We start from the raw sequence: 27,951 nt of genomic DNA on the forward strand, positions 1-27,951 counted from the left end.
TTGTAGGATTATAGTCAGGTGTATGACTAAAGAGGCTCTGTCACCAAATTATAAGTGCCCTATCTCCTACATAATGTGATCGGCGCTGTAATGTAGGTGACAGCAGTGCTTTTTATTTTGAAAAACGATCAATTTTGACAAAGTTATGAACAATTTTAGATTTATGCTAATTAGTTAATTAATAGACAACTGGGCATGTTTTTTCTTTTTACCAACTGGGAGTTGTAAAGAGAAGTGTATGACGCTGACCAATCAGTGACCAATCAGCGTCATAAACTTCTTGTTGTTCCAGCCCATTGTTGCAGCGTGATTGTGCAGTGAAAGAAGCTGGGTTAGAACAATGAGAAGTGTATGACGCTGATTGGTCACTGATTGGTCAGCGTCATTCACTCCTCTGTACAACGCCCAGTTGGTAAAATGTAAAAACACGCCCAGTTGTCTATTAAGAAACGAATTAGCATAAATCTAAAATAGTTTATAACTTGGTCAAAAATTATCATTTTTCAAAATAAAAACCACTGTTGTTATCTACATTACAGCGCCAATCAGATTATGTAGGAGATAGGGCACTTATAATCTAGTGACAGAGCCTCTTTAGCCAATTATACCAAACAGGTGATAATGAATATCATTTTCATATGTAGGTTTGAAAAACAGTCATTAACTGTAACAGAAACAGCTGTGTAAAAGGCTTAAAACTGGATGAGGAGCAGCCAAATTCTGCTACTAAGGTGAGGTTGTGGAAGACAGTTTCATGTCACAGGTCCACCATGGCAAGACTGAAGATGTGCTGTTCAAGCTCTTTTAAATAATCACAAATAAATGAGCAATGTTGAGGACACATCATGTAGATGCAGTGTTTGGCCAAGGAAACTTAGTGCAAAAGATAAAAGACACATCATGCTTACTTCCCTTCAAAATTGAAATATGTCCAGCAGTGCCGTCAGCTCAGAAATGGCAGAAACTAGTGGGAACCAGGTACACCCATATACTGTTCGGAGAAGTCTAGCGAGAAGTGGTCTTCATGGAAGAATTGCGCCCAAAAAAACATACCTTCGACGTGGAAACAAGGCCAAGGGACTCAACTATGCACAAAAACATTGGAATTGGAAGGCAGAAAAATGGGTGCAGGTGCTCTGGACTGATGAGTCAAAATTAGAAATATTTGGCTGTAATAGAAGGCAGTTTGTTTGCTGAAGGGCTGGAGAGCAGTGCAATAATTAGTGTCTACAGGCAACAGTGAAGCATGGTGGAGGTTCCTTGCAAGTTTAGGGCTGCATTTTAGTAAATGGAGTTGTGGATTTGGCCAGGATTAATGGTGTTCTCAATGCTAAAAAATACAGGCAGATACTTATCCATCATGCAATAACATCAGGGAGGCGTCTAAATGGCTCCAAATTTATATTGCAGCAGCAAAACAACCACAAATATACAGCCAATGTCATTCAGAACTATCTTCAGCATGAAGAAGAACAAGGAGCCCTGTAAGTGATGATATGGCTCCCACAAAGCCTGATCTCAACATCATTGAGTCTAGCAGGGATTACATGAAGAGACAGAAGGATTTGAGAAAGCCTACATCCACAGAAGATCTGTGATTAGTTCTCCCTGCCGAGTTCCTTCGAAAACTGTGTACACTTGTACATTGAAGAATTGATGCTGTTTTTAAGACAAATAGTGGTCACAATATTAATTTATTTGATTTAAATGTCTCTTTTGTTCATTCGCTTTGCATTTGGTTAATTGATAAAACAAACTATTAAAAGGGTTATGTGGGGACTAAAAATTATTATTAGTGTGCACTCTGCTAATATACATTCCAGTCCCCCATCGTGCTGATTCTGAGATATTCATAGATTTTTATAGCGCATTCGGGGGACTAGAACTCCAGTTGCACAGCCTTCTTTGATGATGATACGACTCTTCTTCATGTGACTGACCCCGCTGTACTCTATGTAAAAGCAGTAGAAGTAGTATAACGAGTACATGGAGTACAACGGGGTCGGTCATGTGACAGAGAGTCGTATTGTCATCAAAGAAGTCTGTGCAACTAGACTTCCGGTCCCCCGGAAGTGCTAGAAAAATCCATGAAAAGATTAGAACCAGCGCAACGGTTGACCGGATTGTATATTGGTGAGTGTACTCACGTACTGCAGTGAGTACATTGCTAATAATTTTTGGTCCCCACACAACCTCTTTAACACTTCTATTTTTTAAAGCATATATATATATATATATATACATATACACATATATATATATATATATATATATATATATATATATATATATATATATATATATATATATATATATATATATATATATATATATAATTACTATAGCTTCTTACAGGAATAAGCTAAGAGCTTGTTTTTTTAATGTAACTACTGTTACTTTAGAATTAACTTTACCTGAATTTCTGAAACATTAAAACAAACACGCTAGTAGCTATTAACTGCATATAGTAACAGCTATAAATGTACTGAGCTGTTAGCAGATACTCGGAAAAGGTGAGTTCAGAAATAGCTGCCAGGCACTGGGGTTTAATAGGCTGGAAAATGGTGTAGTTGGGATTCTGTTATTTAATTTCACTGGATTATCAATCAACCCAAGAGAAAGGTTAAAATGCAGAAGGTATAAAAACACATTTCGATTTTTTAATTATCCTGAAGGTATTTGGTATTTCATAATATTCTAAATGAATTCTATGGTGAATCAATTGGATTTCTCTGTGGTGTTTTATTGGTTAAGAACAGGCTGTTGCTTATAGCTATGATACGTGTTAGTAGTGAATGAAATAATATTGAATGGCCTGATATAAACTTTAATTTATAATTATATGGTGTACTGGATATTAAATACTATGAAGCTTTAGTAATTGATTTGCTAAATATGAAAAATAATATCCAACAACTATTAGATAATTACAGCATGGCTTAACTTGCAGGGAAAGAAAGATAAGTTAAAGAAAGTTGAGTTGTTGCCAGGGATGTGTTCCAGGCAAAACTGGACCAGGGTATGACTAGGCATAATTATGTATTCAGGTTTGGATCACTACAGTGCCAAGATTAAAGTGTATATTTTATTATATATACATTGTACATGAGCACATACAACCGTAATATTTCTTATTATGGGAAAGTGTCACCTCCTCACCCTCCAGTAACCTGTAGTTCCCCTCTTTCTGCTTGCAGGATCTGTAAATGTTCTGAAATCTCTAACACTGAGAAGCTTGTTTTCAGTAAAGTTGGCCATTCATGATATTTTCTGGCTCTGTAATAAAGATAAAGTCCGTAATAATTCTAATCTTGAATAACCGTCCATTCTTACGAAGTGAACAGCACCAACAAGTCATCCTTCTTTTTCCCTAAACTTTAATTACAGTTCCTGGCTCTGACTCTTTAATCTGTTTCTTGTTGCGGCTCTTCTACCTGGTTGTGACATTTTGAGATATTTGTGAGTTTGTCTTTCATCTGCTCCCTCGTACCACTGGCATCTTTCCTTTGGGTCTGACCTCTGGCTACAAATTGTCCTAATCTTTGCCTGCTAGTTCCTGGGGACTGTGAATTGAGGATTGCCCTGCAGAAAAGACCATATGTATATGACCGGGTTAAGGGTGAACACAAGTCCTCTGTTAGAGTCTGTACCCATTAGAGTCCGTGCTCCCCTAGAGTCTGTAGGTTAGCCTGTGACAATCTGATCATGGAATAGAGGGTCCACCACCTGCCCGTATAACATCAGTAATGTGTATGGCTTCTTTTTAGTCTTGGAAGTATTGTGGAAGATTGTACCCGCTAGGAAACCACCGCTAATGCTCTATTTATAAATGGGTGCTTATTGAATTGCATAGATTCTTCATACAAGTTGCAAGAAAATAAACAAGGTCCGCTCAACAGATTAAACATAAGACAATGCAGCAATGATGGTATTAATGATCTAAGCACATGTGTATAGGTATCTACTGCATACATAACCTGTACATTAAAATATACTGTAGAATAAAGCATATATACAGGTAAATCCCCTTTTATATAATTTTTATTGTATTGTGACAATTTAGGTTTGCCATTCTCTTACTAGTCACTAGATTCATCCCCAAAATAATTGGTTTTAAGGCATTTGTTTCCAATTATGAATGCTAGTCTAGTTTTGTGTGTCAAAACACTTCAATTCACTTATTCCCATAGGTGAAAGGATCATGCAACTTACTGACAGCAGAAGCTAAGCTTGCTTTGTTTTTCAGGCAGCTGACATTTTAAATGAGTCTTCCCGCTTTTTCTGGAGGTGATCTGATAACATTCGCAAGCTGACAAGTCATTAGAATTTACAGATAAAAATCTCAACACAAGTGCTGAAACATTTTGTGATATAGTCTAATTACAGAATGTTCCTTCCACAATGGATTTTAACTGGTTTGCTTCCAATATATCTGAGCACTGTGTTAATGAAAGATATCTATGCATTCCAAAATTTCATGGAAGCTGCTCTGTATCATCTGTGATCTTGTTACAGAATCTCACAGTTTGTTACCATTATGCATTATTTTTGACAGTAGAATAATTTGATTATAGATGGAATATAATGAAGTCCCACATGAGCATAGTCAACTATTTTCTCTAAAGTCAGTCTCCAGCCAAAACATTTTAATCTGGACATTTCAGCTACCATTGCCATAGACTTACTAGGGGGACTAAAGGTTCAATTTAATACTAGAATTTGTATTATTTCTGTCTTACATTATATTTGTCTTAACTTTATGACTTTACTGTTGCTGCCATTGCCTATTTATTTTACTTTATAGGCTTATTGACATTTTTATAATATTATTCGGCATTGTCTTTTAATATTATAATCAAACCAGTAATCCAACACCTATGGTATTAAAATATAATTCCAGGCACACTGATTAATCTTAGTTCCAAAAATATGCCCAGTTAGGGATATCATCAGTAACAATGTATAATTTGCTGTGTTTATTTAGATTTTAAGCACTTTACTTTTTAGTCCTTACATATTCCATGCTACAGTTACATGTGTTCATCTCTGTGATGGTCAAATTGCTTTTCTGCCAGTGTCTAACCCTGTGCAAACACTAATGTAACATGAAAAGGATCTGTTCACTCATAGACTGTCATTGTACTCTGTCTTGGACTACAAGTTTTAAAAAAGAAGAAGTATTATCACTCTAATGGCTGAATAAAGCTTAGCTTGGGAAAAGCAGGATACTTGACCTGCAGGTCCTGTAACAGGCAATTATGCTGTATTAGGATTGGCTCATGCATCATGAGTTAAAAGGGTGCAGGAAGAAGACTTTTAAGGAAGGGAGGAGCAAAGAATGTTATGTATAGTGCTTGGGACACATGAGGTGAAGCGTCACAAAGTATACGGGAGAAGAGCTGTGGAAAAAATTCATGGACATGACACATATAACTGTATAGGACACAATTGCAATAATAGTAGGTAGGTCTTAGGTAGGTTAAATCAGCTTTTCTTTGTTTTGCTTGGAATATGCCTATAAGTGGATTTGTAATGTAATCTTTCCTTACTTCCCTGTAAGAAGCACAGTCAACCTTATTTGTATTGACATTATCTAGCAGAAGCCATATTGCTCCTTATAAATTGCAATGTAACTCAATTTTAATATTTTCAGATATATTATTTGTGGTTAGATATTAGCAAATTTAATAAATTCTCTTCTATAATGATTCTCTTACTCATTCTGTTTTGCTAAAAATCTGGAACCTGACATCAATTCTACTGTCTTTACTTATAATAATATATATGATGGTAATAACAGCCTTATTAACACTGGATATTACGTTATGATTTTATCTAAAGCATAGAAAAATGTACCACATACAATTACATTGAATCAACAGATTTCCAAATACGAGAATTTCAGATTTCAAGGATCGATATGGGCTTCAGAGACATGGTACAACATAGGGATTTTTGAGAATGCACACTTGATCCAGTTAGTAGCATAGGAATTACCAACAAGCTTTTCTTAAGATTTACCAAGAATGAAATGGCTATAGTATAAACCTGAATGTCTAGGTTTAGAAACGAATTCACTGGCAGAAGATGCCATATATAGCAATAAAACAGGTCAGATTTAAGTGACAAGATGCTGATTTCTCTAGATATATTCTACAGATCTAAAGCTGGCCATACATATAAGATTAGAATCATATGTAGGTTTGTTTGTCTTTTTTCTGTCATTTAAAATAGTGTAGGTTGCAGTTATTCTTACAAGTTCCACTTGAGTTTGTCAGTGTGCTGTGAAAACATATAAATCCAATTAAATATTACTTTACCGGCAATATTTTACGTGCAATGATTCTTCAAACCAGTAACCTAGTAGCTTTTTTATAAACAATTGCACATTAATAGAGGCATGTAGTTGACATGAGTTTGAAAAGTTGGGGATACACTATAGTGGAGATTTAGTAAAAAAAAAAGGCATCAGAAATCTATGGAAACTGAGCAAAAAATTGGAGTACATAGCATGCACCAATTTTATTAAAGATGTGTGGAAATTTTCGCTGTAAGTGTATATGTCTAATATACCTAGCGAATAGGACAACATAATTTCTTCCATGTGCAGTGTTCTGATAAATTTGACACAGTTTGCACCATTTTCACCATCTCCTAAATGTATTCATTCTATGACACTATTAATAAGGAGGGTTTTCATTATTTTTCTATATCTTGTGTGCTTTAATTATTATTCTAAAGATTTTGGGGAGAGTTATTAAACGGTTTCTAGCGTAGAAAAGTCGCAAAGAGCAGAAAAGTCACAATTTGTGGCATAATGTGTGAATTTTATGCTGTTGCCGATGCCAGGAATGAAAAAAAATGATGACACAAAAAATATTCCCAACCATATGTAATATGGGGCTGATACAAAGTCCCAAGGAGTCATCCCAAGGAAAGGAGGCAGCACACCTGTGTATGGTACAAAAAAAACACGGTGTTTATTCACCCAGTGTGTAGACTTTGCTCTGTTTGGATCGTGTAATAGGGACTGGGTACATAAGCATTAGAAACCCCCTCCCCCCACATAACGGATAGAAAACTCCTTGAATAGTTTAAATCCAGAGCAAAAGAAAAGAGTTCAATACTATCATATATCTAAAAATACCATATTTTATTAAATGACATTTTAAACTGACAAAACATTCCATAAAAAATAGACTAGAAAAGAGGGCTCCAGCAAAAAAACACATTGTTATACAAAAAATGTCTGTTATTGGTCAAATACATCCCATAACCGTATGTATCATATACTGTATATCACTCAAAGATTTTGAAAGTATATAATGGAAGGGATATTGGGGAAGGTACAGAGCATGTATTGCATAGACCGTGATATCTATAATGTGTATATTAGCCACCGGCACCAGACAAGCAAGCTCTATATATCTTTAGTCTAAAACAGAGCTTCCTATAACAACCACTATGTTGTTACAGGCAATCAGCATAAAAAGTGTACCTTACCCATAGTTCTAAGCAATCAGCCTGGCAGTAGAAACAATGTGCTCCCCAACGTGCTGTGGCACATTCCCAAACTCCTAATGTGTCCCAGGGAGCCCGGGCATGTGCAGTGCACCCAAAGAGAGTCAGAGTGGGGAACCTATCACCTACCCCGCACTGACATGCATGTGCACCCCATCATTATCAATGCTCAAAAGGAAAATGTATGCATGTATATTATGGCTGGTATCAATTTCACATTAGGCACCTTTTACTCAAATTTTTTTTATATTAACACTGGTGTATTAAATATTTAATACGCCAGTCTTAATAAATCCCCTCCCATGTGTTAGATTTTTATTCTGTAATTGGGTGTGCATAGTCTTCTATTTGGTACCATATGCTTCCTTGTCTCTTACTATTACTAAATATCCTTTTATAAGTTTTCTCACTACGTCCTTCCTGAACACATATTTGGTAAGACAGCTTCATGTTCTTAGAACCTGCCATGTGCCTATGAGAAAACAGAAGAATTGGCAGAACTGTAGAGACAGGAAAATCATCATGACAACTTAATTCCCTGACCACAGCATAATAGTAGGCCCATGCATTTCTTTGGGCTAAAAATAAAAACATGCATGGCCTCCTTAAACGAATGGGACATTAAGGAGGCTCTGTTACCAGATTTTCAAACCCCTATCTCGTATTGCAGCAGATCGGCGCTGCAATGTAGATTACAGTAACGTTTTTTTTTTTTTTCAAAAATGAGCATTTTTGGCCAAGTTATGAGCATTTTTATGTTTATGCAAATGAGCCTTTCTTAAGTACAACTGGGCATGTTTAAAGTTAAGTCCAAGTGGTCGTGTATTGTGTGTATACATCTGGGCGTTTTTACTTGTTTTACTAGCTGGGCGTTGTGAATAGAAGTGTATGATGCTGACGAATCAGCATCATCCACTTCTCTTCGTTAACACCCAGCTTCTGGCAGTGCACAGACACACAGCGTGTTCTCGAGAGATCACGCTGTGACGTCACTTCCTGCCCCAGGTCCTGCATCGTGTCGGACGAGCGAGGACACATCGGCACCAGGCGACAGAGGCTACAACGACTTACCTGAAAACGCTGATGCTGCTGCAGAATCAACTGTAGCCTCTGTTGCCTGGTGCCGATGTGTCCTCGATCGTCCGACACAATGCAGGACCTGGGGCAGGAAGTGACGTCACAGCGTGATCTCTCGAGAACACGCTGTGTGTCTGTGCACTGCCAGAAGCTGGGTGTTAACGAAGAGAAGTGGATGATGCTGATTCGTCAGCATCATACACTTCTATTCACAACGCCCAGCTAGTAAAACAAGTAAAAACGCCCAGATGTACACACACAATACACTCCCACTTGGACTTAACTTTAAACACGCCCAGTTGTACTTAAGGAAGGCTCATTTGCATAAATATAAAAATGCTCATAACTTGGCCAAAAATGCTAGGTTTTGAGAAAAAAAAAACGTTACTGTAATCTACATTGCAACGCCGATCTGCTGCAACACGAGATAGGGGTTTGAAAATCTGGTGACAGAGCCTCTTTAAAAAGTGACCTATTGTTTAAACCAAGTTTTTGTGTTAAACACATTTTGTAAGATTTTTTGTGAAGTTTTTTTTATTTTCTATATCATTATCTATATATTAAAAAAACAACTATAAAGCATGCCTAGATATCAATGGGTAATCTCCAGACTATTGTTACCGATGTCCATGTTGCTGCTGTAAAGCATATCTCTGAATGCTGTTATCAGAGCGGAGCAGTTGCTGAGGCAAGATGGCCACCCTCATAATTATGTACACAACATAGAGTAAAAAAATCTACAAAAAGAAAACAAAAAACAGATAATAAATTTAAAAAATATGTTATATCTGATATTAATTAGTAACAAAAAATAAATAAATAGGTGATACATTACCTTTAAGACAAAAATAATGGATTTGCTGTTAAAGAGCAACAGAAAAAAGAACTACTAAAAAAAAGTTGTATTCTAAATATAAATATTGATATGCAAATGAAAGAAATTATCTATGATTTCCTTTGGGTTTCAACCATACAGAAGTATTTATGATGAAGGCTTTATTTTTATTTTTTTCAACATCTAATGGAAAAAATGAATATAGAATCTGCCCATCTGTTATATAGTACTACAGTAATAAACACAAATGCATAGAAGTTGATGATCATCAACACTCTGGGTATATAACAAGGACAGTACAGTATTTCTCCAGCATCAAAGACATTTCTTTTTTTTCATAATTTAACTTTTTTTTTCTGTTCAATCTTGACCTTTAAAAATCTTTATACAATTGTGCTGGGTGCGCTGCTTAACATGGTACATGATTAATCACCTTTGGCTATGTAGTAACAGCGTTTTCTCTAGAAGTGCCAGAGTTATTCTATATTTTGCCAGAAACATGTTCTACAGTGGGTTGTATCTGTCTGGCTCCTAAATCACAATACCTGTTTGAAGATGATTTATAGTTGCATATTAATTTTTCTATTCTGAACTATGTCAATGACCCAAAGCATAATTGGAGTTTACTCAAATATTTTTAAAATTTATAATGAAACATTTAATATTAACTCCTCTGATTATAATTTTTATCTTACCTTACACGCTGTAATATTGCAACTATTGCTTACGTTTGTGTGATTTTTCCTTTGGACGTTAGGTATCCCATAGAGTGTTCTATATGTTATCCTATTGTTTTAAGAAAAAACTGTTCTATTTCACATTTATTTATTTTACATTTCTATATTCGTTCAAGCCTATGCATGTAAGGGTCTAAATGCATCATTGATGGTAAGCATATTGAAATATATGGGAGCATCATTGTCCGACACCCGTCTCCTATCAGGCTCGTTGTATGACCGCACATTTAGAGCTGTAAAAAGCTGAAATGGAGCTTACAATACTTTAGCTAATTTAACCAGTGGGCTGTTTGTCCCATCACTTCCAGCTTGCACATAAACTCTATTTTGAGGATCATGTGACAAGCTCTGGCAATATATGCCATCATTTAGTTTGGGTTCTCAGAAATCTGAAGATAAAATAAACATTGTCAAGTTCTAGTACTTCAGATTATTAGAGCTCTGATTAGACAAATCTTACAGGTTGTTTAAAGACATTAGCTAAACAGTAATGTTTAGAATGGCACGTGGGGACATACCATGGATGGAGTGTACTTTACCAACTTTACTTTGGGTTTAAGAAAAGCTCCTAACTTCTAAGAGAAGGGCATTTGCAATTCTGAATTTTATAACTGGGATAGTTGAATGAGAAGAGGTGTGACTTTATTATGTCAACACTACTATAGTTTTGAAGATAGCCATTGCAGTTATGTTTTTTATGTTCTTCCTTTCAAGAAATCTGAAATTCAGCATAGATTTACCCTCATCTCAATTGGACGGGTTAATGGCATTTTACCTCCTGTTGGCTCCACTCTGCTTTTTACTATAGTCCTTTTACATTGCTAATCTGGCTATTTACATTGCATAAATCATGCTGCAGCAACGTAAATTGATGTGATCCTGTGTAATTGTAAACCGCACTGTTTAGTGCTCCACCATTTAAAAGATCAGCTTTGATCATAGTGTCAGCCTGATCCTCCTGAAGTGAGAGGGAGCTAAAATGATCAGCTCCCTGTCATAAAATACACTAAACACAGTGCTCATAGTCAACCCTGTGTTCTACAAGGTAACCTGAAGGCAGAAGCTTCTTTCCTGCATTTGGGCCATTGGCATGAAAACACATGAGGTCTCTATGACGTCACAGGCTCCCAACAGTTTGGTGGAGTAGAGGAGCATGATGTGAGGACTTAATCTGTGTCCCCTCAGCAATTCTCTGTAGGCGGATTACTGCTAATTGTGATCTAATGGTAATCAGGCATTAGATCGCTATTATCTGTGATCTGCATACATAGATATTTTGGGTGGAGACACATCATGCTATAACAGTTTCATTCAGGCAAGATAAAAAAAGTAAAAAAAATAAATAAAACAAATATGAAAAAGTAAAAGTAATACAAATATCTTCCACAAGCATCCGCACCATCAGGGACTATGTTCTGTGACATGGATGCATTTTACATGAATGTATAATATACATATAATAATGCGTTCAAATAACAAAATCTATGTTATATCAAATCAACACAAATTTTAACCAATGACTATTTTGTGCTACTATGACTGCTACTGTGCCTACAATAAAAATTTCTGTAAACGGCGCTTTGTGCCAATTTATAAATGCCACATATCACCTAAAGGCAGGAGGCATGCTAAAAAAAATGGTGACGTTTGTTCTTCAGTGTTATAGCAATGTTGGTGCTACAGAGTACACAATTTGGAATCATTATACACAGCAAAGTGCGGGGAATATTTTGTAACAAAAAATTGTCAAATCAAATTGTTAAACTAAACATAATAAATTACAAAAGTAAAAAAATAAAAGAAAACACATCTTTCCCTAGTTTCTAATTTTCCCCTACATAAAACTTAAAAAATTAAAGATACCAGTTCTGTCTTGGTACCACATTAAAGAGGCTCTGTCACCACATTATAAGTGCCCTATATTGTACATGATGTGATCGGCGCTGTAATGTAGATTACAGCAGTGTTTTTGATTTAGAAAAACGATCATTTTTGACGGTTATGACCTATTTTAGCTTTATGCTAATGAGTTTCTTAATGAACAACTGGGCGTGTTTTACTTTAGACTAAGTGGGCGTTGTACAGAGGAGTGTATGACGCTGACCAATCAGCGTCATAAAGTTCTCTCCATTCATTTACACTGCACATAGTGATATAGCTAGATCACTATGTGCAGCCACATACACACTATAACATTACTACAGTGTCCTGACAATGAATATACATTACCTCCAGCCAGGACGTGATGTGTATTCAGAATCCTGTCACTTCTGTATCGTCTGTGTGATATTTACAGCAAGGCAAGCGTAATCTCGCGAGATTACGATGTAACCTTTCATTTCAAACGAGATTACACTTGTCTTGCTGCAAATATCACAGAGAAGTGCAGAGAAATGGTCAGGATTCTGAATACACATCCCGCCCTGGCTGGAGGTAATATATATTCATTGTCAGGACACTGCAGTAACATTATAGTTTGTACACCGTGTTCCAAATTATTATGCACATTGGATTTAAGTGTCATAAACATTTAATTATTAGTTTTTCAATTAAACTCATGGATGGTATTGTGTCTTAGGGCTCTTTGGATCATTGTAATCAATCTCAGACACCTGTGATAATTAGTTTGCCTGGTGTGCCCAATCAAAGGAAAACTACTTAAGAAGGACGTTCCACATTATTAAGCAGGCCACAGGTTTCAAGCAATATGGGAAAGAAAAAGGATCTCTCTGCTGCTGAAAAGCGTGAAATAGTGCAATACCTTGGTCAAGGTATGAAAACATTGGATATTTCAAGAAAACTTAAGCGTGATCATCGTACTGTGAAAAGATTTGTGGCTGATTCAGAGCACAGACGGGTTCGTTCAGATAAAGGCATAATGAGGAAGGTTTCTGCCAGACAAATTAATAGGATTAGGCGAGCAGCTGCTAAAATGCCATTGCAAAGCAGTAAACAGGTATTTGAAGCCGCTGGTGCCTCTGGAGTCCCGCAAACCTCAAGGTGTAGGATCCTCCAGAGGTTTGCAAGTGTGCATAAAGCTATTATTCGGCCACTCCTAAACAATGCTCAGAAGCAGAAACGGTTGCAGTGGGCTCAGAAATACATGAAGACTAATTTTCAAATCGTGTTGTTTACTGATGAGTGCCGTGCAACCCTGGATGGTCCAGATGGATGGAGTAGTGGTTGGTTGGTGAATGGCCACCATGTCCCAACAAGGCTGCGACGTCAGCAAGGAAGTGGCGGAGTCATGTTTGGGTCTGGAATCATGGGGAGAGAGCTGGTAGGCCCCTTTAGTGTCCCTGACGGTGTGAAAATGACCTCTGCAAAGTACATAGAGTTTATGACTGACCACTTTCTTCCGTGGTACAAAAAGAAGAACCGTGCCTTCCGTAGCAAAATTATCTTCATGCATGACAATGCACCATCTCATGCTGCAAAGCATACCTCTGTGTCATTGGCTGCTATGGGCATAAAAGGAGAGAAACTCATGGTGTGGCCCCCATGTTCCCCTGACCTCAACCCTATTGAGAACCTTTGGAGCATCCTCAAGCAAAATATCTATGAGGGTGGGAGGCAGTTCACATCAAAACAGAAGCTCTGGAGGCTATTCTGACATCCTGTAAAGATATTCAAGCAGAAACTGTCCAAATACTCACAAATTCAATGGATGCAAGAATTGTGAAGGTGATATCAAAGAAGGGGTCCTATTTTAACATGTAACTTGGCCTGTTAAGTTTTTTTTTATTGAAAGAGCTTTTGATTTCTGTAAATATGACCTCCTGATGCTGCAAATTCAACAGATTACCATTTTAGTTTTCTTTACAACCTTTAAAATGTTTGATCTCTGTTGTGCAAAAAATCTGTTATCATTAGGAGATTTGTTCAATAAAATTTGCATTATACTCCAACGGTTGATGGCTTGAAGATTATACTGACTGTCATTTGCATCGACTATTTAGGAAAATCAGCGAAAAATAACATTTGCATAATAATTTGGAACGCGGTGTATATGTGGCTGCACATAGCGATATAGCTATATCGCTAGTGCTGTTTAAATGAATGGGGAGAAGTGTATGACTCTGACTGATTATGAAAGATTAAGAAAAACACTGCAATATTTTTTCCATCCTGAATGAGTGTGGCTTTAGTAAATTACTGCTTGTATTTTGAGCCAATGACAGGAAATTTATAATATTTCTGTGATTTATTATACAATAAATGCAATGTGATAACTTTAGCTCAGTACAGTGTTGGTTATGGTTTATGCAAAGCTAGACTTTGAAATTTCTGCATTGTGACTCATAGAAACAAACATAGCCACAAGCTTTTCTTGGAATATTCCATCTGTGACATCATTTACCTTTCTAATCAGTGTTGCTGATAATGATTTCCTGATGGTTGTGGGAAGCTGTAAATGTTATTCATGCCACCAGATGTCAAACAATTATTTAGCTTGTTCCAGTAACTGCCCTTGAAAACAATACATAAACAATATTGTGATGTAGAATGCAGAAAAGGCTAATGCAAAAAGCCAAATAAAGATATTTAAGTTGAAACGCTGTGCAAATTTCATGATTTGTAAAATGGAGCTATATAACTCTGGAACAGGGTCCCCTAAACTCTGTTCTATCTTTTTGTGCTCACGCTGCTTCCTGACCACTTACCAATTACATGGTCGGGAGTTACTGAAACAGTGTAACTTGCTGAGCTATGCTGTTTCCGTAACTCCCATAGAACTGAATAGTAGTTTCGAAAACAGCGTAGCTCGCATGATACATTGCTTCCGTAACTGTCATTCACTACTATGGGAGTTAGGGAAACAGCGTAGCTCAGCGAGTTACACTGTTTCTGTAACTCCCGACCATGTAATAAGGAAGTGGCCGGGATTCAGCATGAGCACAAAAAGCTAGAACAGGGTTTAGGGGGCCCTGTTCCAGAGATAGGTGCGGGTCCCAGACTCCCAGACTCTGACATTTATGACATATCCTGTGGTTCACCTGATTGTCTTTTAATGTGTATTTAGTTATGATAGGGTCTGCCTACAACCGGACACTACACTAAGGTTGGTTATATAGAGCAGTGGTCTCCAAACTGTGGCTCTCGAGCTGTTGTGAAGCTACAATTGCTGGATGTCTTAGTTTCACAACAGCTATAGAACAACAGATCAGAGTTCACTGTCCTAGAGGCTACAAATGTACATGTGTTATGTAGCTCAACATCTGTTTAAGCTAGGTTTACAACCTGTTTGTGGTGAACGTTCAGCTTAAATGCTTGGAAAATCTCATGTACTTGTACAGTATATCTAATATTCCCATAGACTTCAATAGCCAAATGGATACCAAAAGACAAAAAATGTTTATATTAATTCTATGATTTAATAATGGGGTATTCCCTTCATGGCATATAAACAGGACACTGTATTCCATAAATGTCCGATAGATATGGGTCCCATCTTTTGGACCTGCACCTATCCCTAGAATGGGGGCTCCTGGCCCCCATTCATTCTTCTGTGGCTGTGCTCTGGCCACTGACTTATGAGGTGGCAGGTTTTCCAAAAACAGCCGAATGCATTTTTATATGCTGTTTTCGTGACTCCCATTCATTTCTACGGTATTTCCGGAAACAGTGCAGCTAAATGCGCTCTTCAGTTTCCGTAAAAATCTACCTCATCGTAAGTCAGTGCCCGGAGCCAGGCTACAGTGGCAGAGGGTAGGACAGGGGTCAGGGAGCTTCTTACTAGAAATATGCATGGGTCTTAGAGATAAATATGACATGTATGTCCGAGATTGGATAGGCCATATCATATGTGTAAACTGTATAGCTGCATTGGGGCCCAGTAGGAATTGGGGCCACTGCCCCCTTAAATGCAGTTAGCAGCCACTCCTACTGTCTTATTAAATTGCATGTTTAGGGACTAAACAAATAATTTTCATAGGTCATAATTACTGGAGGATATGAGAGGAGTGTTTTATGATGAGGTATTGGTGAGCCAGGGACCGACATACTTTTATTGCTGTAGGTGTCCATCCCTGCTTTAAGTCAATGGCAGAGGTTTTTAACCGTATGGACATATACAGTAACTGCATTTGCCTGGGGCATATGTTTGGCGGACAGTTTCAAACAGTCCCGCCAAACGTAATGACTAAACATGGTGTGATCCTACAGTAGCTTAGCTCATTTCAACTCATTAAAATCTATAGGGTTTTAACATGATCTTCTGCAGATCCATATCAACAGAGAACAAAGTATGGATGTATAATTACATATAGTGTATGTTCACATGTGGCAGATGTGAAAATCTCTTCCATATATCTGAATGGCGTTGTTTCTGCAGCTTGTGAATGGATTTTTACAAATCCCAGTTGTATGCATAGAGCGACAAATCTGCCATGTGTGAACATACCTATATATAGAAGCTGGCCCTTGTAGAATTGATTTAAGGCGGAGACTTCCAACTATAGCCTGAAACCCATTCATATGCAACAGATTATAATTAAGAACTAATTCAGACAAATAGTCCTGCTTTCTTTAAAGACAACATTCTTGCACTGTAGAATTAGCTGCCAAATTCGACCATTTTTTTTCTCACTTCAACCTGGTTCAAACCAAGTCAATTAGATCACCTTTTGTTCCATGTACAGTTTGCAGAGTGGTCACTCCTAATTTTAGCACTTTTATTTAAAAGGGGATTAAAATAAATATTTTGTAACACTTCATAATTCATAAAGCAGTGATAACTTTTAAGTATTAAGAATTTTTTAGATGTTATTTTAACCGATACAGATTTATTTAATAACATTTTTATTGTATTTAACTTTTTATTATTATTATTATTATTATTATTATTATTTTTATGGCTTGTCCCTCAAAGGTCAGAAAAAACCTTAGGGGACTTTACTTTTTATTTTTTTTATTGTACACCATGTTTTTCCATTGTAACCGGGGCCTACACAGCAGCCCCTGTTATAGGGGAAATCAGCCCTCTTATAGTGACTATTGTCACTAACAAGGCTGTGCTGGGTTTAGCTAGTCAGAGCAGCAGCCTCCCACTAACAGCATCCCGGCGATCATTTGGCCAGTCACATGATCACCTGGACCAATATTCTATACACAGCACTATTCTGTACACAGCACTCAAAATCGCTTCTATTTTCTCTCCAGGTTGCCTGGTAGTCACTGACTGGCAGGAACCCGACATTTATCTGCCCAATCGCTCGGGCAGCCAGCTAAAGCCTGCGCCGTAAATCAACACAGGCGGGGGTTTTAAGACCTCGACCACCCGCTGTATAATTACAGTGTGCGATTGGGAACCAGTTAATTTTTGAAAATATTGATTATTCATAAAGTGTTGATGACAGGAACATATTATCATGCCGTTGTGATCCTACATACAATATATGTTGTGTACATTTTAGCTAGGATAAAGCTTGGCATATACCATGGATCCTTTTCTGCCAAATCAGGCAACAATCTAGTTTGTATAGGGGCAGACCAACTTTCCCCCAAAGTCTGCCGTCAGGCGAAACATGGTTTGGGCATGTTGGATTTTAACATGTCTGATCCATTGTTCTCCTGAGAGATGTTGGGTAAATAAAAACTTTTTTGAGAATCTATGCTACTTCTTGTTTCTTTACTTTAGTAATATGCACCAACAAAGGCTTTCAGTAAGCTTTCTTTTACCGATTCCCCTATGATTCCCCTATGTGCAACTAGCTGCTTGCACATTATTGCCCAAATTATATAGCATATCTAAATGTAAATTAAAGGTTCACCTTTGAACATCTACTGACATGCCATTAAAAAATGTCAGTAGAGGTCATTGGTGGGTGTCTGGGCCTTGGGACCTCTAATGATTGCTGGAAAGATTGAGCCATGATGTTCATTCATTCATCTGGTTTAGATCATTACATTTCCATGTCTAATATTATCTCATTCACTTCAATGAGACTTCATGCACAGTACAGTCCCTCTGAAGTCACCGATCATTGGGAGTCCCAAGGAACAGACCACAGGAATGACAACGTCATTACAATAAATGTCTAAACATTCATTTTATATATGCAGGCCATTTTGTACATATTCATCTTCCTTCTAGGAAATCTGCTTTATAGAAATAAACAAACATGAAAAAATACCATATAACATAATATATCAAATTTAAAGAGCTGTTTGATTTCACATCTGTTAAAAAGAATCAAAAGTTTTACCAACATAAAAGTTACATTTAAAGTTGATGATTCAGGAGTTTTGATCTAAGAATAGAGAAGCTTCTTACAAATGAAAGTGAGAAAAGTCGGAAAGTGTCAACATCATTAGGCATAGGCTGATCTAGTCATAGCTTTTAAATAATCATTATCAAGTGCTGATGACAGGTCTATCACAGCGATAACACTTGCAATGCTGAAATCCGCTGACTGCACTGATGACATGTGCTCTCCAACAAGGACATTTTTATCCCTTGCATCTTTACTGAATCATGTTACTATGTAACTCAGCCTAACCACACTTGAATATCATTTGTAGTCTTCAATTGTAACACTGATATACTGCAGCTTCAAAGGTTACTTAACCAATTTGATTTTTACATTTTAGATCAAAATATTTATTTCTAAAAGTACATTTGGTTGTATATTAGAAATATTTTTTTTTCCAGAACCTACCTCAATATAAAAATGCTCCCAAAATTTATATATGAAAGAACTTTAAAAAAAAAATTTAAAGCTAAGAAAGAGGGTAAAAATCTGATATGAAATCAAAGGCACAGAGAACTACAGTATGGGATCATTGGTGACATATTACAGACCCGTACAACACAAATCTGTAATATGGTCAACTGTATGAGGCCTTTGGTTCCTTCACCTTTCGGGGTTATTCACTACAATAATGAGAATTGTTATTTGTACTTATAAGAGAATTTTTAAAGTAACTATTATAGGAGACAAATGCGTATAGGTATGTGTATGAGTCAAGGGTGTTTCAGATATCGGTAAGGCCCCTTTCACTTCATTTGCCCTGCATGTTTGACGTATACATCGGTCAAGCTCACTGGCGCACATGGTAAACGTATCCATAGGCTCTAATTCTAAAGATGGAGTCCAAAAAAGTTGTTTTGGCCACCCAGGTGATATACATCAGGGATATAATTTTTTTTACTGGATAGAATAACGTAGTAATCTATGCTGTTTTATGAAGAGGCATTCCACAAAAAACATATACCACACAGTATATATTTTTTAACATGGGCTCTACTATATGCCATCCATCATAGGCATCTGTTTAAAGTTTACATAATGAGCTTTTTAATAGTTTTTCATTATATCTCCGTTAAACGGATGCTATGATAGCCTATAGATAACGGATCCCTGTGACAGATGCCTAACAGTGGCATCTGTTACCCATAGACTAGTATGGGATCTGTCTAAGGTTCATAACATATTTGTTTAGCGGATCTTATAGTCTATGGATGACAGATGCCACTGTTACGTATCAGTCACAGCCTCTATTTAAGGGGTTTCCCGCAATTAATATTTATGATTCATCCACATGATCTCAGCGAGGAGGATTTTGAATTGAGTAGCTGCCGCTCCATTTAATGTCTATGGGGCTGATGAAGACGCCCGAATACAGCACATGTGCGACCGCCAAAATATTTAAAATCTTCCTCACTGTGACCGTGCAATGAGATCCAGGGGTCGGGACCCTCGTTCTAGAGATCGTTGGGGGTTCTGGTGGGGCCTATGGCGATCATACATTGATCACCTATCATGTGGATATGTGATAAATATTATTTGTGGGAAAACCCATTTAATACATGTGTCAGAAAATAGTCGTCAAATGGAGACCATACATGCTATGTGAAAGGGGCCTAACGTTTCATCCACAAATGTGCTGGTAGTATGTATCATTTAATTCTATGGGGGTTGTAATATACAGTACATTTGTTTTTTAATATTATTATTTATCTAGTGTATACTGTCATAGAAATAGCATAAGTTGTTTGTTTAATTTCAGTAAAAATTGTGTGGTGAATGGGGAAAACATTTGTCTGATAAAACCGAAGATCCAGGCATAAACTTTAGGATCACTCTTCGTTTAGGCCTAGCTGGCTCAGCTGCTGGAGTATGATATGTACATCCCCCTATACTGTTCTACGCATTTCTATGTTTATAGCTGTATCATCATATCATTCCTGTGTGGGGAATCCATTCTACTATTTGTATGGTTTTTCTTGTTCATATTTTTTTTTCATTATTTGTCTAATAATCCTAATTTTCTTTTTTTCCTTCTTCAGGGTGTTTGTACCATGACCACAGCCTTCCTGCACTTCTTCTTTCTAGCGTCCTTCTGCTGGGTTTTGACAGAAGCCTGGCAGTCATATATGGCCGTCACTGGGAAAATAAGAACAAGAGTTATAAGAAAACGATTTCTGTGCCTCGGTTGGGGTATGTTTCAAGATATTGAATGATAATTGAATACTCATATTTTGTATCTCCTGTACTGTTAAAACAAGGAACATAAATCAATTTAGAATTATAGTGCGAAGCCCAAAGCACATAGGTAATTTCACAGTTTAATATGATGTGATGTTTATGTGTACAATGTGCATACAGTAACACAAATGTTTTATTCACAAACCCTTGTTATAGGGTCCACAGGCTAAATTGTATGCAAGGCCATGTATAAATGTATCATTCTGTCATTGAACAGCTAAAATGTAATTGTTTATGTATTAAATTATAGTAGTCATAATAATGAATTATATAGCAATGAAATGTGTGGATAACACATCATAGTTATTGTATATTTCCTGTCAGGATTGGAATAGCCATGTGAAGTACACAATAGAAAGAGATTTATGGTGCCATATTTTCTAATGCCGAGTGTACATATGTAGTAATATTCTGTCATATTCATGTATCTATATTTGTCTTACTGTCCGTTTGGATTTCAGTTATGTAAAAAGGTTTTAGTGTTGGTATACTGTATGCATTTAGGAACTGTATGCCAGTTTATTTTTCTGTATTGCAAGTCTCCCGGTGCTGAATTCTTCTTTTCAATCATAACAACTCTCCCAATTTTCTATTTTTCCACCTTTGTGTTTTTAAACAAAATGGAAAAACTGCAAGTTTTACCACATAATAGATAACCACAATATCATTTTACCTGCTGACTATATTGATTACATCATATAGAGCTCAAATAAATTTCCTAGATGTTACAATACGGCACAATATACCTCGCTCTACCATGTAAAAAGAAAAAAAAAACAGCATAAAAGATATTAAAACATACCATACATAAGCAAATAAATCATTTACACATGGAGCATAATGATCACATTTATCTACAAGATCCCAAAACCATAAAAACATGAACCACATACTAGGGAAAAGGAAAGGCCAAAATTACTGCAAGTCTAGTTTACATTTTAAGCTCCGTGACAAAAAAGATAACAGTTGTAACCTAGCAACCTCTGTGTAATTTATCCACTTCTGAAATCTAACAGCATTTGAAAAATATACTGCATGATAAATTATTCATTTCTGGCAAATAGATGACCACATCTGCACTGCTCATATATCATTTAATACAATGCATTGTGTAGCTAGATCATCATTTGTAACCCATTCATATGCATGCAGAACAATTTACATGCAGAACAATATCAATCATGGAATAATCCAATATTCAGCAATAGGGAAAGGCCAATCTCTCACTGATTACTTCAAATATCTGGCAAGTCCAAATGGACATTTATCCGTTTCAGGACAAGCTGAATCATTCTAGGTGGAGTTTGGATAAAGGCCGGAACTACTTATTTGGGCTGACAATACAGGTTTTCATTCATATGCGCTCATAAGATAATACTTATCCTAGGTAGACATTGAAATTATAAACATTTTCTTGCTCAGTTAGTTTGGGCACTATGCAAAATTCCCCCCGACTTATATGTGTAATGTGCACCTAGACTATCAATAGCCAATCATAGGACAAACGAGTATCCTTTTTGAAACATGTTTGGCCGGTACTTGTTAGTATACCTTTACCTCATCTGTATTGAAAGTGCGGTTAACGCTTTTCAATATAACTGTATGCAAAAGGAATATATGCTGTTTGATATAAGCTTTTTTTCAATAGTAGAGCTATGCAACAGTGGCATACGTCTGTTTTTTTCAATAGTAGAGCTATGCAACAGTGGCATACGTCTGTGACATACGTTTGGTGAAAAGTTTTGAATTTTCCCATTGAACTTAACCTAATATGATTCATTCACATGTTCCGGTTTGTTAAGTTTTACATCTTGTATAGGTTAATACTATAATTTGTTGAACTTAAATTAAATTGACCAATAATAGTAATTATTTTTCATTTTTTTTACTGACCTTAGGGTTACCAGCATTAGTTGTGGCAATATCAATGGGCTTTACCAAAGCAAAGGGATATGGAACTCCACACTAGTAAGTATCTTGACTCATTGGATAATATTCTTTGTTTTATTCTGTAGATAATATCTACTGACTTTTTAACCATTGTTAGTTCATTAATACATTAACTTGAATAGAGTTGTCTATATATCAGATTTTAATTGAATAGTAAGGATGTTTTCCTTTCCCAGACATTATATGTTTTAACTCTTTTTAAAGATGTTGTAGACCTTCAGAACTACTTTTTTATCGCATCAATGCATCTAAAATAGAATTAAAAATAAGCAACTTTGTAAATACTGTTGATTAAATATATTCTACAGTTTTCTGTCTACAGCTTTAACGTAGGCCTACGTGTTTCCATGGTTACAGACTACAGACATATGGGGGGATTTATTATGAAAACGCCAGTCTTATTATATAGAGCACCGGGGTAAAATGATAATAATTTAAGAGGCACATCTCTGACTGTATGTGCGGCAAAATCTATGCTAGCTTTGAGCTGGAGTAGATCTCCGCTATTTTAAATGAAATTTAATGCTATTTATTTTAATACAATTTTTGGGGATCTGGTGGCCATGCCCCACCTGCTAAGCCTCACCCACTTTTTTGAAAAGTGGTGGAGGCAGAGTAGGTATGCACAAGTTGTAAAATTTTTGTGCAAGCACATTGAGTTTTTGTGCATATTCCAATGGTTCTATGAAAGAAAACTGGCATAGAGTGAATAATAAATTCCCCCTATGTGCCGTTTAATGCTGTAGTCATAATCTTTTCTACCTGTCCATTGAATGTAGAGATCAGCAGCACATCACTGTTTCCTGAAAAACAGTTCCTCAGATAGTGTGTGCATGGTGCATTCAGTGTCAAGCTTCAGCCCCTCTAGTTCTAGAAATAGAAAAAAAATGCAGCACTCGTTTCTGATCCTAAAAAACCTGGGTAGTTGTATTTAGCAAAACCTTTTGATGTTTCGCCTTTACTGTGGGTCTTTCTGGCTTCTATCCCCCACTACTTGTTAATGTACATTCAGTGTGTTAGCAGTATGTACCTGGCATGATTGCATTCCTTTCTACCCTATGATTTGCTGTCATTTGAAATAGTGCATAATTTATATTTAGAGCATTAACAAAAAAAACAAATGTTGCCCTAAAGAATATCTGCACGATATACAGTGCAATAACCACTACTCAACTTTCTAAACCAAGCACATGTAATAGATTAATGAGGCTAATACTATAGTCAGTTTTGACAGCAACATAGCAGATAATGGATCATGGTTAGAATTAGGCTATTTATGCCTTCCTCAGGAGAGCGAGTGAATGATTCTGGTCACTGGAAGATCTCATTAATCACGTAACGTAGCTTCCAGCATAGTTTTATATGCAAAAAAAAATAATAAATTATGGTATCCACAGTGCTTATGCTAATGATTACATCCTGGATGGGAAAATCTCACCAGTAGTGCATATAAGGTTCCAAAGGCATCATGGATAAGCAAATATGTTAATGTACATTGGTGCCTATGCAGTTTCTCCCTGTTTATATCCAATCTGATATGAAATGACCCCAGTATCATGGTTCTAATGTCTAGCGGATTAATTATAGATTCACAAATTTTAATTTAGTTGAGATTTTTATGTTATGGTACCAAGCCTCAGTATTTAACTGTATACTCATAGAGTCAAAGACTATATAAAAACAACATAGACAGTCCCATTGAAAGAAAGGAACATAAGGTTTTATGACAGGCTATATGATTTTCTTTGTTCATCTAATTTCCAGCTGCTGGCTGTCACTTGAAGGAGGCCTTTTGTATGCCTTTGTTGGACCTGCTGCTGCTGTTGTCTTGGTAAACTGAACATTTATTTTTTTGGGTTATGTTTTTATTTTACAAACTTACATTCTCAAAATGCTAATGTTCTGTGTTTTCCAAAGAGGGAGACAGGGGGAGACAGGGGGTGACAAGGGGTGACAGAGGGAGACAGAGGAAGACAGGGGTAAACAGGGCTTAGACAGGGGGTGACAGAGGGAGACAGGGGGTGACAGAGGGAATCAGAGGGAGACAGAGGGAGACAGAGGGAGACAGAGAGAGAGACAGAGGGTGAAGCAGGACCCATCAAGTCCATGCATTACACAGATGCCCAATTCATTTCAACAGGCACCATGCAATGCTTAACTTCTCCCATAGTGGCACTGCAAGGGAAGGGTACTTGATCTTGCTGCTGGTTTCATCTGAAAACTAGAGCTGATCGCTATTGATCCCAGCAATAGGACATCATGAGTTTATTAACGGGGGACCTAATGAAAAGTGATTTTAAGAGCTTATTTACAAGGTGCAGCCAAATAGCACTTTATGTTGTAATTTTCACAAAAAAAAAACAACGGATTTCATCGCGCTGTGTGAATAGACCTCAATTCTACTGCTTAGGGAATAAAGATCTACATTTGAAACACTAACAAAAAAAATAATAACTAGTAAATTGTAATATGAAGAGAGAAAGAAAAAGAAGGATGGATGGAGGAGAAGAGTAAGGTTTGGTTGTCTGCTTCTTAAACCTAACGTTTGATACTTTGTACATAAATGAAGAGGGATGGTATTGTTGTATCTGTATCTGTTGTATGTAAAAAAAAAAAAACAGAGATGCAGATGTCTCTATTGTTCTTTTGACATTGCATAGCCTCTATCTATAAAGAAAAATGCGAGATAAAATATTATCATCTTGAGATATGATTGGCTCTACTTAGCTCCATATTTCAACACACCTAGAAGTAGGTTGCTCTTGAAAAAACTGAAGAGTTCATAAAAGTTCAATGTCAAAAACTGATCTGATCAAGGATGTTTTGAGTTGTATTATATCCTGTTACTGTGCTGCTCAAATCCTCATGTGCAAACTAATCCAATAAACAGTGTTGAAATTATGCATACAATTCCCCAATGTGTGATCATCAAACAGCACATCTGTATCTCTAAAATGGAAATAAACTACCATGAGACACTGTGCCAAGTCTAGTCAGAATATTATTCTATTCTATAAATATTTCATTGCATACTATTTGACAGACAAGGCTTGAAAATTAATATACATTGTACAAATTGCAAGAAATTAGGCAAGGAAATGTTCACGGTGTAACGTTTAACCTGTCGGACATATGTATTGAAAACCAGTTTTGCCAGTTGTAATGACACAACAAATGATGAGTTCAGTTATCTATTTCATTAGTGATTGCAATATATATATTTTTATATATTTTATTATCACATGCTAATTGTAATTGTTGATTGGGTTTCCTTTTAAATAATCTTTTTGTTGCGCAGGTCAACATGGTAATTGGAATTTTGGTCTTTAATAAACTTGTTTCCAGAGATGGTATCCTTGATAAAAAGCTCAAACACAGAGCAGGGTAAGTGGATTCCGAATGTTTTGTCACCATTTGTAATCACATTTTTTTCATTCTGCATTTTTTTTCTCTTAATTTAGTTCTGTAGTAGTTACATAACTGCATGCCTCATGAGAAGTTGATATTTCATTCATGTTTATACACGTATTTCATAAAATGACCAAAAATGATCAACTAAAAGTGCAGAATCATCATAAACTGACATGCCAACATGGCTGTAAACTCTAAATATGAGTAATGTACACTTAATAGCAGGTGTAGTGATAGAAGCAAAGATTATTTCATCTACGGTCACATTTGTTTATGAACTTCAGATCTTTTACTTTTAGAGTCTGAAAAGATATGTTTGCTGTTATGTTACTAATATTCAAATACATTTGAATTAAAATCTACTTCTACATTTTATTTAAAATATAGAAATAATAAGCTGAATAATTATTTAATTGGAATGGCCTAAACTGTCTGACACTGATTTTTAGAAATAAAAAAGGGTTAATTAATAAGTACGCGACATGCTCTCGTGTCTGTAGATGTATGAAATGCCGGTATGGTTGCTATCATATTTCCATTATAGAGGTGGTCTTATGAAGATAACCCCTTCCATATGTCCTATTAGGGCATATGGATGTCAAAGAGAAGGCCACTTGGGAGCCGACTCCCCTAGAGTGGAGTGCTGAGAACAAAAAGAGGCGCTGGTTCTGACGGACTGGCCCTTCCGTTTATTACTTGACTAGCTATTTATTTAAATGGCCAGCATGTAATACTACATTTCCTCTGCAGTGGAAACGTATGGCCAGACACTCTTTTCTCTGATAACAGCTAGACTTGTGATGATCAGTTGTTCACTGAGCTCACAGATTGGCATAAAATCGATATGAAAAAGCTCTCTGTGCCTCCAAATAAAATCAGAGGCACACGGGGGTTCAGTATGGGCCCATAAGATTCTATGCGCGCCATATTACGGATCTGGACATCACGGAACCCATGCAGAGCAATAATATGAATGTATGCATGAGGCTTAAGGGTGGGCATTATCATACAGGTTTTACTGCAGATTTCACCCACTTTCCACACCAATACCACTAAGTTTTGGGGTGAGTCCAACATAAAAGAAAAGTTATAACTTTATTACAAAAGTCAGGCTTCCATACTAAATTGTTTAATTTTTGTAATTTGTCAAAAAAAAATTTAATCAGTCATCCCAAAGTATTGTGTGTGGTTTGTGTTTGCATGACAGACACGTAATACCTCAATTCTTCGTAGCTGTCTATAAACCAACATTTGAATCAGATTCATTTTAGGTGTTCTATCATGGAGGTCATAGTATAATTGCCCCATTAGAAAACCATTATCAAAGTTTTTCTTTCACGTTTGTTTAAGATTTTTTGTGTTATTTTATGGTCAATACTTTGTTATTGAAATTGGCATTGTTAAACAAAAAGAGATCATCAATCGGTTCTGGTTATAGGTAACATCTGTAGTGTAATTATAGTTATCTTTTGTTCTTGAATTTTAAGCTTGTTGCTATGGATACTGTTTCTTCGTTACCTGACTTCTTCACCCCAGAGATTTGCTGCTATCCTTTTGCATTACCAGTTACTTTGTTGTATCTAACTTCCCATTCCCTTAACCTTTTCCCTCCGCAGCCATTTTTCGGATTTTCACTTTTGTGTTTTCCTCCCCACATTCCAAAAGCCATAACTTTTTTATTTTCTCATCAATATTGCCGTATGAGGGCTTGTTTTTTGCGGGACGAGTTGTAGATTTTCACAGTCCCATTTTTTGTACCATATAATGTAGTGGGAAACGAGAAAAAATATATATGTGGGGTGGAATAGGAAAAAAAACATCAATTCCTCAAACTTTTGGGTGGTTTTGTTTTTACGGCGTTCACCGTGCGGTAAAAACGGCATATTAACTTTATTCTGCGGGTCAATACGATTACAGTGATACCAAATTT

At 36.5% G+C, this 27,951-nt stretch overlaps 1 protein-coding gene across 7 annotated transcripts in view; it reads left to right on the top strand.

Moving 5' to 3' along the window:
* Positions 1–27,951, top strand: part of ADGRB3 (adhesion G protein-coupled receptor B3) — an 806,266-nt gene that overhangs the window by 678,058 nt on the left and 100,257 nt on the right. For all 7 annotated transcript variants that reach the window (XM_075861993.1, XM_075861997.1, XM_075861996.1 and 4 more), the window contains 4 exons: positions 20,462–20,612; positions 22,559–22,628; positions 24,375–24,441; positions 25,909–25,994. In XM_075861993.1, the coding sequence (XP_075718108.1) occupies positions 20,462–20,612; positions 22,559–22,628; positions 24,375–24,441; positions 25,909–25,994 (374 nt within the window). The remainder of the gene's footprint in view (positions 1–20,461; positions 20,613–22,558; positions 22,629–24,374; positions 24,442–25,908; positions 25,995–27,951) is intronic.

This window comes from Rhinoderma darwinii, chromosome 4, assembly GCF_050947455.1.
Source record: "Rhinoderma darwinii isolate aRhiDar2 chromosome 4, aRhiDar2.hap1, whole genome shotgun sequence".
Classification (NCBI taxonomy): domain Eukaryota; kingdom Metazoa; phylum Chordata; class Amphibia; order Anura; family Rhinodermatidae; genus Rhinoderma; species Rhinoderma darwinii.